The 13609-nt window shown below is 36.7% G+C and overlaps 1 protein-coding gene across 1 annotated transcript; it reads right to left on the bottom strand.

Moving 5' to 3' along the window:
* Positions 1-760: 760 nt before the first annotated feature.
* TRIQK (triple QxxK/R motif containing) lies at positions 761-11081 on the bottom strand (the record flags this gene model as incomplete). The annotated part of the gene is made up of 2 exons (XM_010172385.1): positions 761-1291; positions 10996-11081. Coding segments are annotated over 2 exons (200 nt in total), but the record flags the coding sequence as incomplete, so codon positions are not given.
* Positions 11082-13609: the final 2528 nt, after the last annotated feature.

The raw sequence follows: 13609 nt of genomic DNA, 5'->3' as shown, positions 1-13609 counted from the left end.
ATATGCCAAAGATGAAGCAGAACAGGATAAAGCCAGAATTTTACAGCTCCCCTGAAGTTGCTTTGACATACCGACTTCTTTAAGTTGCTTGTGGTTATCAAAGGGAACAGAAATGTTATCCTACAGTGCATATTCTGAAAGGTACTTTGCAAGAACCAAAGGATGACACGGAGCCAAGATTTTTCCCAATTATTAGTATGCATGCAAAAAAAGGTTTCTTAATACTTACAACTTCTCACATTAGTTTGATTATTAAAATGATATACTAGAAAATAATTTCTTTACAACATCCCCCCAGCAGGTGAGCAAGTTGATACCACAACCAGCAGGAAGAGTATAATTAAAATACAATTTTGACTTTATATTAATAATAGAGCAATACACTAATTAAAACCAACATTGACTGAACTTTCTATTTACACTAGTTCAGACAGCACAGGAGGCAAAGAACTGTGTTTCAGAGGCATATGCGAATGTTAGAGCTTCTGTCATCCAGGTGCCATTTCTGACAGAACACATGTGTGCTGAACAGTTGGCAAAAGAATGAAAAAAATTACTGCAGATATATGGGCACACAGAATCTGGGATGACATAAAATTAAGTCCATACAGGAGGTGACAGACTGCTTCTAAAAAGATATTTTTTTCCTACAATTTCTTCCATCTTCATGCGTGCATGCGTGCACACATACAGAAGAAAGATTAAAGGGAGAGAAAGGATGAAAGTTTTTTGATATCAAATCAAGAAAAGACTTTTTATTTGGTATTACTGCCTTCTTTTGGGAAAGGAAAATGAACCTAATTTGGCTGTTAGGAAGCTTTGATTCCTAAATTTAGTCAAGGCAGACTCTCCTCCTGTGAAGTCAGTATCAATACCCATGATAATAATAGCACCTGTCTTTTGACATCGAAGTTCTCTGCTTGAGAAAAAAAAAAATATGTAAACAATAAACAATAAACTCCATGTATTGTACTGTTCCAAATACACTTGCCAGGCATGACCATTCTGTTATTTTGGAGATCTGGAATGTAAAAGTGATTGACATATTGCAAAACTTTCTTATGAATTTGGACTGCAAGAAATTGCATCATTTACTGTCTCACAGTGAAGGGACTGTGCGTTCCTACGTAGTCTTGTTCAAGTAGAAGAAATCTTAATGGTAGATTCATTGCATCTGCTAGTTTTCATCTGGATCCAGATCAAGGTCAACTTCATTGGAAATGTTAAGATAAAAGAAAGCATAGAAAGCCAACAAAAATACCAGTATAGCTGCAAGGACAAGGGCAACTTCCTGTAGAAATAAGAGAAAAAAAAAATAAAACAACACTTGTTAGAAATACTAACATATTTTCAGAAAAATCAGGAATAAATATTATTTCCATTCTATAACACACATCAAAATAACATCAGAAATATGTAAGTGCATAAGTCATTGATACTTTAATGATTCCTTCTTTGTGATTACCATTTCAGAATGTTATAAAATCCATTCACTTAATAAATACTTTGGTGAGTCTGATAGACTGCCAGAAATAGGATATTTGGCTTAAAGATCTTTGGTATGACCTAGAAATAGGAGCTTTATGTCCTTTTATTATGCTATTCCTTCCTTTTTTAAAAGAAAAGACAGAATTCACAAACCACAGTTTTGAACACAAATTTAAGTTATGAATTTACACTGTGAATTTTGATGTTTTCTAGCAATATGTTACTGCTTTTTGCCAACAAATTTGTAATTTTTTAATGAAGCAAACACAGTATGGTGGAAGTCAAGGAAAATTGCTACCTCTACCTCCCAACCTCCTGGCATGCATTACAATATGGAGCTACAAAATCCTTCAGAATTGGATGAAACTTTTCTTCCTTCCTCTCTGCAATAAGGCAAAAAGCACAACAATTTGCACTTGCCTCTCTTCCCATAAAATATTGCAACTTGCTGCATCTTCCTTAATTAACATAAAAGAGTCTTCCAAAGTATACATGATTTATAGCAGCTTTCAGAAGCAGAAAAATGTTTTTGTACTACACGTCATACTCATTATGGGACTGCCTATCATCATATGCTATCTTAAGGCTGGACTCTAAGCTCTAACTTTAGATCTAAGATATACTAAATCATAGTATGATCAACCTCTTTATAACACTACTTTCAAAGTCACAGTATTTCACATTTTTAAGTTTTTATTTTGCTGGAAAGCACAGCACACTCTGTATAGTGTTGACTCATTTTGCTAGACAATGAAAGAAGAAATAGAAATTTGAGAAAAATCCTTATGTTCCTTCAGCTCATGGAAAGTGCCACAGCTAACAACATGCACTGCTTCCTTCCCTATCATTATGATGCATTTTTAAAATCATGTACTGGGGTGCTCAAAAGGACTTAGTCGGTTTGCACTCCTCCAGAACCATTTTACAAAAAGAAGCAACAACCTCTTCTCAAAATTTCAGCCTCACGTTAACCCACAAACCATCTGTATCAGAACAATCCACCTGCATACTTAAAACAAGAGGAAAAAAAGAGTTAATTAGGTTTATAGCAACTAATCTGAATTGGTAAAATGACACTACATCAAATCTACTCTGCCAGTAGGACTGCAAGGAGTTGCCTACACTTCACCTACACAATCAGTCACACTTTGCAGTCCATCTGACCCTCTTTAGTGTAAGATTCATTGGGTCCTCTAAAAGAGGTCAGGTGAATTCTCCCTAAAAATGCCTATTTCTTCTCTTGGACTAGAAGAGGAGTGAGGATGACAGCTCAAGGAAGACCTACACTATATCCAGTATCTCTAGAATCACGGCAGCTTTGTGACTGACTTTGGGTGTCCACTGCCATGAAGGAGTTAAACGCGTTAGTTTCATTTTTTAAAGTCTAGCCTGTAGTCTGGCATTCTTCTAAAGAACAGCATTTCATTTGCATTTACATGAATGCATTATATAGTTTATCAGAATGTTGGATCAATAATTCAACATATGCCATCTAATAAACTTTGAAATACTACTGCCTAGTTGGCGTATGCTCTATAGGAGCCTTTGTTCTATAGAAAACTTTGCTTTACGTTTTGTACAGGTGATTAATTGAGATGTACTTCAAATTTATTTTACCACATTAAAATTGCTCCTGTAAATTTGCTGAGGCTGTTTGCTACAGATTTCAACTACATTTTCCTCTTAAGAATTATACCATCCTCTGAACCTCATCCTCCTGATTTCATATGATTTGATTAAAAAAAAGAAAGTACATCTAATTCACTAATATATTAAAGGAAAGTGATTTTTGCTTTGTTGCAGTTGCCACACGTCAGTATCTCACAAAAGGGCATGGCAGCATCAGACAGGTTTCATTTATTTCCTTGTATCCACAGCTGTGCTCCCAGACCCATCTGGCCACACAGCTACTAATCTTAAGAGGATGTAATAAACAAGTGACATACAACTGCAAGCTCCATCTGCTCAGGAGAGTGGACAACAAAACCGTACAATGCAGGCACCGTTCACACTTGACACAGAGGCAAATTCATTCCAGTATTAAAAAGTTTTTCCCTTGTTTGGATGCCACGCTTGCCACGCTTTCTGCTTTACAATAGGTTCACCTTTCCTCTCCCTTCTCCGCAGTCTCCTTTATGAAATTCTGTGGTAGCAGCAGCAAAATTTTGGGGAATGTTTGCATTAAAGATTTGTTTTCTAGGAAGTGGAACTGGGAAAAATCTTTATTTTTATTCTCAGGCTGCCCAGTAACTACTTTGAAGGGAGAAGTTAATTCCCCTGCCCAAGTTTTACAGTGAGATAACATTACTACTTTCCTTACACAGGCATTAGGAACTGGGTGGATGGATCAGTATTTATTAACCCAGGGAATGAAAAGCCTTATTGAAATTCCAGGTTTGAGAATTAAGAAAGAACCTTAATTTTGAGCTACTGAAGAAGGCAGAGTAACAAAAATCTAAAATAAATGGCCTCACAAAGGACACCTGGCTCTCAGCTAAGGACACGCAGTCTCTTAAGAATTGCATTCACTTTATGAAATTTATAAACATAAATTTTGCAATGTAAATAGCAAATGAGATGCTACACCACTACACTGTCTTTGCAACAACAGTATATATTGTCATTTTAATTTGTTTTATACTTATCATGCTTTGCTATTTGTATTTTAAGCCATGCATAGAAATGAAATGTTAAAATACTCCCCACTCGGCATATATAGCTCCCTTTCTCTTGCACTTTATGGATCATCCCCATCATCCCTTTGTGAAATCCATTTACTCAGAGGATTTAATCATGAATAATTAACCAATACAGAAAAAGTCCTATAGAAATAAACTTAAAATGATCACAGAAAAGAAAAATTCTCCTTTTTTTTCTTTTATAACATGGTACTGAATGCTAGGAAATAACATCCCTGCTCTCAAATCCCAAAGTACAGTCATAGGAGCCTTTAAAAAGAACAGAATTTTCTATTATATTCTCTTATATTTAGAATTATGTCTGTAGAACTCTACTGATTTCAACTTGGTTAAGTTTTTCAGAAACTTTTCCATAAAGGAAACACATGCCACTACAGCACAATGTAGATTTAATTCTTCTATCATTTTTTGTCAGTTTTACGTCTGTCATGCCAAAATACTTGGATAATGTCCTCAGAGTCACCCTCATGGAGCAAGTTGCAGAGTCGGGATCTAAATTAATCAGGAGATGAGAAAATAGGGGTAAGGGAAAAAATGTTGGTTATAATAACACAAATGTGGACACTGTGTATGTCAGCATAATATCCTACACATACAGAGAAATATAACACTCTCGGGAGATTTTTTTACATGTTTTTTACTGTCTCCCAAAAAGAATTGTACTTTTTTATCTGAAACCACCTTAAAAATAGGTGAAAGAGTACCACAAATTGTTGTCTTTGAAATGCTAAACTATCCCTAGCTATTTCTGAAAAAGAGATGAAAAGAAAATCATGCTGACGAAGGATACCTGTAGAAGGAAAACAAACATACATGGACTTGACAATGAACCTTGTAATCTCATATAATTTCTAACTGGAAGACTTTATTTGGACATTCTCTGTGACCATTTTTTAGAGTTTTAACAAAATCCTATTTTAAAATGGATGTTTAATTCCTCAATGCAGGCCATTCTACACCTAATAAAAGGCAACAAAAGTAATTTGCTAACTTCTAATTTTTTATGTTATAAATTATTTACTGTTAAAATTTTCAGATGGACCAAAGATCATTATGTTCTCAAATAAACAGAACAAACTACTCAGGAACAAGGTAGAGAGTCATCTAAAAGGTATGGCTATATGATAAAAAAGCAACAGGCTTTATTTGAATATAGCTAAATGCAAGATAATATATACAAGTATCAAAGACGTAGACAGTACTTACAAAGTAGAGGACTCTGCCTTGCAACACTGTGACTCTAAAAAGGTCTTTGGATTTAAGTGTGATCTCTGGATGTGCAAAGGCAGGGGGATTTCCAGTAGGGAGATGACTGGAATTTATTTTTTTCACAGAGAACAGTAAGAGGTACCTCGGTTACAGCATATAACCATATATGCCATACACCTATATTTAAGCAAGGTGCTTCACAGTGTGGGGTCCGTCTACCTTGTTTACAAGAACTTTTTTGTTTACAAGGGTGAAGCTGTGGCTAGATAAGCTCATTCTTGAATTAAGATGCCACTTCCTAGGAGCAAGAATGACCAAACATTCCAATTACATCTTTGGGAAAATATGGACTTCCATGGTTGTGAGTCTTTTATGGTCAAAAAAAGTACATTTTTATTTAGCTGTTGTGAAGAATACTTCAACTTGGGCTTGTGTGAAAAGGAGGTCCTGGCTGCCAGACTTGGAGTTGGTGAACTTGGCCCTCCAGACTGCTCCCCTCCTTCAGAGCCCTAGGAAAACTAGGATTGCTTACACTGTCAGTGCGATATTCTCAACCCCTGAAGTACCAGATTGTTGAAAGTAGTGACATCTCATGCTTCAGTGCTTCAGACTTTTCTACACAGGATTAAAAGAAGTTTCCTTCTCTTTCAGGAAATATCCCTCCAATTGTATTGATTTCATTTCTGGGATTTGAGGTTTTGTTGTTGTCAACTATCATTTGAAGTGTTAGAGATTGGTCATAAGTACAGACCAAAGCCTGAGAAAGAGGGACTACTGCTCCGAGATGGTACAGAAAATCCTCCTAAGCTCCTTCCTGGTGCATCTTGTTCACATGCTCAAAGCCACCATGATTACTGTACTTATGAGTACAGGTCATGCCAGGGTCAGATCGGAGCAATCTGATTTTGCTTTTCTCTTTGTTAGGGTTTTTTGCTCTTCTTTCCATTCCAAGATCAGGGATCAAAGTCTGACTGCTGGGATCACTGGGAATATCACCCTTTGGTCACTGGTGGTACATTAAGCTGCCCTGCTCTTGATGTGAGGCACATAAGCTGATTTGAAGACCCAGTATTTTGGCCATTATAAAGTGCTTGGACTTCCCAGAAAGTATTTGGATGAAATTTTATGATCTGTAACATATAGAAGGCCAGATCAAATGATCTAATAGTCCCCTGTGGCCTTAATTTCTGCAAAGCTATGAAACCATATTCCCAACTTGGCAAATATAGTACACTAACTTAGCAGATTATGAACAGTACGAAATCAGAGAATACCCTTTGCCAAAATACACTAGGAATGTCTTGTTATCTATTCATACATAATTTGTTCCAGATGAGATAAACTCTTAACAGTGAGCTAGCTAGCTACACAATAGATTAAATAGATATGTAAAAGAATAACAGACAGTAAGCTCTCACATTTTTAGGAAACATTTTTTCCTTAGCTCAATCAATGTATTACATTGCTAATAACTCTCTATGGAGTGGTCTTCTGCAGTCGATTATGTCTTTGCAAGTGGGTGTAAAATACTACCGTTCAGACTGTGTCTGACTTACAAGAAGAGAGAAAACTTCATAATTTCTCCCACAGACCATGGATTCATTCTTGCAGCCTGTGAAAAAAACCTTTCCCCAAGAATTCCCATTAGTTTTGGCCTCTGCATACTAACACCCAGCTACCTGGGACTGAGCTTCCACATTCCTCAAACCATTTTCTGCTTGCCACTCTCTTGCTGGCACCTCTTCCTCACCCTCTGAGAGCAGAGTTAGCACCGATGGTGCAGACCCCTTGGTGCTCCACCTGGTAAGGATGAAGAGGTGAGCTTCCACCAGCATGAATTCCCCACAGGGGGACAACAAAATGACCACACAGAGAAGGTTCAGAGGCTCCCTTTTTGGCAAAGAATTTTGTCTTGTCCAAACACAAGGAGACATACAGCACACCGCTTTCTCTCCGAGTTGTTTCTCGGGTCCTGCTTTTCCAAGACACACCGTATGTTTTGGCACCGTCTGCATTAGTGTCATATATGCAAACAGAGCCAGCACAATAGCTCTGCTACAATATTTAATTTTTAAACATGCTTAAAAAGCAAACATTACACTTTGAGTACTAGCATGGTCACCCTGCTTGAACTAACTTTCGATAGTTATTAGTGCTTAGCTGCTTCTCTGACATTATCAACAGGGATAAAATCTCTCATTGGGGAAATTAAAAAGTACTAAATGGCAGTGACTGAAAGAAACTTTGTTACTTTAAACCTTGCATTAAAATGACAAGGCAATCAAAGTTTGACAAGACAAGCTAATTAGTATGCCAGCGATGAAATGTGAAGGATCTCCAGGGGATTGGTTCTGAAAAGTTTTATGTCATTTATAGGGCCTTTTTTTTTAAGTGAATGTTGTCAGCTCTCATGGTGAAACACACAACAGTGGGATTTCATAATCTTCATAGAAATTAAGGACTAAAATCCCTTCATTATTTTCCAGTCCTCTTTTTTTTCCCTCCCCCCCATAAATACTACTGAATATAAGCTTTTCAGGACACTAGTGCAAAACAGCTCTAGAGCACTAAAAATCCAATCATTTTAAGTGGCAGTATGGTACTTACTGTGTTAGCTATTTCACAGAATTATAAAAATACTCTGCTTTTCTAGAGAACTTGTATTTCTACATGTATGATAAGGATATCCTTCCTCTACAATATTTTTATAAAGTGCAACTTGGCTTTTTATAAGAAAATATTAATATAAGAAATGTTATTATGCTGTATACTGCATCATGTAGTGAAACTTGGATAAACAAATAACATATATGGTAAATACACATATGTATGTGTTTTCTCAAAGATTTACAAGACATTTTTATTTAAAGTGCTGCCTACTTATTACATTGCACTGTAGTTGCACCAGTTTTTTTTCCTCAGTGCAGACTGAAGTTAATCAACTGTTACAGCACAGAATCAGGTCCTATATCATATAAAAAGACTAAAATCCAAGCCTTTGGAAAATGAATTATGTTGCTTATCACCATCAGAAAACTTTGCTAATATGAAGTGACAACTGTAACAATATATTCCCAAAGGAAAAGCTCAGGCACACTCAAAAGCTCTGAATATTAGGAAACAATTAAAGGAATGCACACTTAAGCTTCAAAATAATTTCATGAATGTGCATAACCTGATGGGACCTCAGCTCTGCTGACTCTTCTGACAGCCACAGACACGAGGAATAGTATAACAGCCTGATGTCACAGCAAGCAGGAGACTTCAAGGAATTCTTGTTTCAAAATTTATGCAGAAAACAACAGAGAAGTATCCGGGATGGGTGTGGAGGATGAATGTAAGAAGATTGCCCTTGTACAGCAAACTGAGCAAAACAAGCCTTGCCTGAGAGATGGGGAGAGGTTACGGGGTCCCACAACAGGGACACAGAAGCCGTGTCCCTAAGCAGCCTCTCCTGGGGTAGGGAGGGCCATTTCCCTGCAGAGATTCCAGGCACATCCACTGCCCATGGTGAAACTCTGCTGCACTGGAGGGACAGAGCAGGGTGGAGAGTTGTCACTGTGAGACGGGAAGAGGTGCAAGCTTATCCCGAGACAGTAAATATGCCTTGCTTGTGTGCTGAGTGCTGCAGGGTCAGTAGAAGTGCAGAGTTTTATTCTACAGGGATTGCCCATATTCTAGTGGAAGTTTTGTAACATTTAGTAAGCCTGAGGTTGTTGGCATTAAGCAGGCTCAGTGAGAAGGACGCATACAAAGGCCCTGCATTCCTTCCTCCACAAGCATATCCCCAAAGGGAAAGGTGCCCAACTTACCTTCCCTTTTGCTTCAGCTCTGTCAACTTCTCTCAGCAATTAGGAAGCAAAGCAAATGACTGTGATCTGTTTAGGGATGATTCAGTGTCATATTTTAAGGCCCAGGCGTGCAAAAAATGTTACAGCCAGAAGACAATATTTTAAAGAAGTCTTTTTTTTTTTTTTTAAAGGCAGAGGCAGAATTGCAAACCTGAGACATTGCACACTGCAACTAGCAGAACCCCAGAAACACAACATCCCATGACCTGGAGAGCACGTGTGCACCTTGATGGCAAAACTCAGCTGGTACTCTGCTATAACACACAGGAACATATTTGTACAAAATAAATGGTTCTTGATTTCTTTACTCACTAATACTTGATTCTTCATTATACATATGATTACACATACACTTTCCTATTCTCCCTCAAAGTAAGAATTACTTAAGAAAATAAGGAAAGGTTTTGAAGAACCAAGGTTCATATTTTTCTCATTTGTGAAAGATGTGCAAAAAACTTGCACATTTTAAAAGAACAAGGCTGTACAGTAAAAGTCTTCAAGTAGAACATCACTTTTAAAAGGTCATGTCATTGAAAGTAAAATGAAATGAAAGAGTAAAATTTAATAAGAAAGGAAGGAAAAAACATTGAACTCAAAAGGTTAATAATCTATCCTTTAAACAAAAAAGGCAATCTACTTTTTCTCATTAAAACCTGACACACAGCACTAACTGAGGAGATTATGTTGTGAAAACATACTGCATTGCACAGTAATGCTTGATCGAGATCAGCAATCAGGAGCAAAAAGAAAGCACTGTTTCGTGATTATAATAGCAAATTCTGGAAGACAACCAAATACATCATCTGGCAGCTCAACAGCTGTTACAGCTTGGTAGTAATACCTTGGCATTTGCTATAAGCTGTAACTTGAAAAAAATTGATTTCTCATCTGCCAGAAACAAGAAAATATTCTCCTTTTAACATTTATGAAGTTTCTTTCACTAGAATACCCTGGTATTTGATCCACTTTTTTATTTCATTCTGTTTTTACCTTTGCTGCTAAGCTAAGTGTATATCAATTTGATTCAATAATAAGTTTGAGGGAAAAATACTGGTTGCAACTTAAACAATATGCATTCACATAAATCCCATCTTGGTGACACACTGAGTAGTAGATAGCACAAAATATTCCTAACTGTCCTCCTTGTTCATATTCACAGCCATGACCAATTAGTCATTATTATACTCCACATTTGCCTGAAAAAGGGACATTTCCAAAATAAAGTTCAGTACCTTTCCATGTGTTTTGCTGCTAGCTAAGCCTTCTTTTTCCAAGTCAGAGGCAGTAGACAGGGATGTAGACTGAGACAATAATGACGAAAATTTACAATACTTAACAAACCCAGTCATTAAATTACTCCTGGGTATAAGATAGGAAGAGGAAGAAGGAAGATGTTTATTGTAATTTTTATAACTATATGAAATCGTTAAAGCATTTGTTCTGTGTGTAAAGAGGCTCCCTGAAAAGATCAATTTTCTAAGCATAGAGTACTTTATTGACCTTAAAGTAAGTATGCATCATAACAAGGACATGGACTACTTAAAATCTTTCAGCATTTCAACTATTCTAGTTATTTTAGGGTTAAGTAAAAGCAATCCATCATAAATATTTTAGATTCTGGCATTCCACTTAGATTTTGAAGTGTCATAAACAATATCTCTCAGAAATCAATATTCACACAGTAAATCTATGGGGAAAAGAAACAACATATACACAAAGGTGGAATAAGCTATCAAATAGATCTCTACCTTTACGCCTAGTGCAGTTTTCTTGGCCTCTGCTTTTAATCTTGTAGCTCTTAACATAGGCCTGGTTTTCTTATAATCTTGTTTTCCTAAAGTAGAAAAGAACATTTAATGAAAATGATGCAAAAAGAAGATAAAGAATGTAGCATTTATTTCAGCTGAAAAGTCAGATCTAACATTTTGAAAACTTCTCACAGTCCAGCACCTAAAGCAGGACCTACTCTGTAAAACAGGGGTCCTATCTGGGGAACAATGGTCCTTAACACAGACAATGACAGCAACAAGCAAGAGTGAACAAATCAGCACAGAACCTATTATTCCAGAGGGACATCAAAACACATGTAGGGATAGCCACCCACTAGTACAATGTTTATTAAATTGTTCAGTAAGCATCAGACAGCAAATAAGTAGATTAAAAGTGGATGACGTTTTTCCTCCACATTTCAATCAAAACAAAAATTTCATTATACTTTTTGTTGGTTAGTCATCTCTAATGCATATATAAATGTGTAATACAGGAAATTATAGTGAGTGTAAATGTTTCATCGTTCTGAACCAGAACATTATTTTCAAGTATCAGAACTCGGAGACATGCAGGTCAGTCCAAGTAAGGGCTAATAAGACCATTGCTTCACAACATCTCCTTGTAGAAACTTGTTACACAGAATCTTCTAGAAGTGTCTTAGATAGACTTTTTACAAATTACAGGGATTATCTCTTGCAGCCACAAAGAGTGCTCCATTACTGTGAGACCATAGGAACTGAGCTCAGAGGAGGACATGAAAGTACTTATAAATGGCATAAATAATTTATCTCAACTTAATAATAAAGCATAAAACACTTGATATCTCTCAGGGATATTTCTGCTGTCTGAAGGGTCTGTTACTGCTGTACTGTGTACTGTTAACCATAGCTTCTTTAGGTCAACAGAAGCCAAGGTACAGATACAGTCACAAAAGGAGGAGAATGAAAAGAGGAATCTGTGAAGAAACTGCTCAGAGGGGTAGAGCCTCAGCATAACTGCTTTGGCTTCTCAAAAAAGTACTTTCCATTTTTTCCTCCCTAATGATACATCCCTTTTTGTCCTTTTTACCTATTTCCAAAGGTGAGCTAAAATGCTTAAAAAGTAGAACGCTTTGTCCATTTTGAACCACTACTTTTACCTAGTTTTACATTTAGCTTTCATCATTGTTATATTCAAATAATTTAACCTTTTCTCTAAAACTGTGCCAGTAGTTTTGTGCATGCAGAACTCCCATTTGTTCAGTCAGATGTGGTCTCACATTCACAGCCAATAGTGCAAGCTTCTCATTTTATGGTCACCTTCAACACGGGGATATTATAGTGCAGCAGTGAAATTCTAAAACATGAACTGGAAAAGAAAGGTCTTTTCCAGTGATATACCGGATTCAGGGAAACACACCTCTACCGTTGTCCATTCTTTCTATCACTCTGCTCATGTTCAGTATAGAGCTCCTCTCTGTAGCATATTGTGGATGCTGAACTCATATTATGATTTTGCTTTCATGGTATAATCTCTCCTCAACCCTAGGGATTATATATTGTGAAGATCTCCATATTATCCTTTGGTCAGATATTATTCATAAAAGACACAAAATAACTTAGAAGATACTCAATGATAAGAGGAAATATAACTTAAATCACGTTTAGTGGGGAAAAAAAAACAACCTGTATATCAAAGGGACCTTCTTAGAGGATGGTGTGAAGAAAAGATGACAGAATGCCTATTTATGTCTGATGCTCCAATATATTCATCCAGTCAATGTATCTCACTTGCAAGACAGGACCATTGCAGCATTATTCTGCAGAAGTCAATACAATGATATCTGATAATAAGATGCATCAGGAGTACAGTAATTTTTTTGAACAGTTGGAGAAGAATTGCAGGAACCACCAAAATGGCTAAATCATGAGACAAGGTCAGCCAGAAAGAGAACATATTTCTTCTCCCTAAAGTACTGCAGTCATACGTTTCCTATGAAATAGTTAAAGAGCTGTCAGAATTTCCATTATAAATGGCAGGAGTTTATAACTCATAAAAATTCACTCCAGGCTGAAATTTGGCACAGATATACCCCAGCCTTGAATTTTTTTGTTTGTTTGTTGGGAGCCAACTTTCAATAAAGTGATGCAGCTGTTCTTACTTGCTTGCAAACAAACTATAGAAATTTTATCCGAAATGTTTTAAGCATGAAAAATACCTTCGTTTAGAACTATATAACTGACAAGAACTGAAACTGAGTTTTCCTCCCATTGCCCATTCTCCCTCCTCCTCTCCAAGAGTCAATTGTGAAGGCAACATGAGCAGGGGAAAAAATTGCACAGGAGACCCAGTCTGTGAACTACATCTGTTGGCAGGATCAACTCTATTTCTAGAAAAAGGAAAGCTTATTGGTGTTCTTTCTCTTGGTTTCAGGCAGTCGGCTACTGTTTATTCCAGTATTGTGACTATGACTATGGCTGGATTCTACTTATTGAGAGAATACTTCCAGATTTATATTAAATCTGATATGAACAACTAACCCCCCTATATAACAAATAGCCTATTTCAATAATGACTCTAGAGTTGGTAGTTCTCCAAATCTATGCACCTGCC

The sequence above is a fragment of the Antrostomus carolinensis genome, unplaced genomic scaffold (genome assembly GCF_000700745.2).
Source record: "Antrostomus carolinensis isolate BGI_N321 unplaced genomic scaffold, ASM70074v2 scaffold56440, whole genome shotgun sequence".
Taxonomy (NCBI): domain Eukaryota; kingdom Metazoa; phylum Chordata; class Aves; order Caprimulgiformes; family Caprimulgidae; genus Antrostomus; species Antrostomus carolinensis.
Note: the sequence above shows the minus strand (reverse complement) of the source record. Positions and strands in the feature narration are given on the sequence as shown.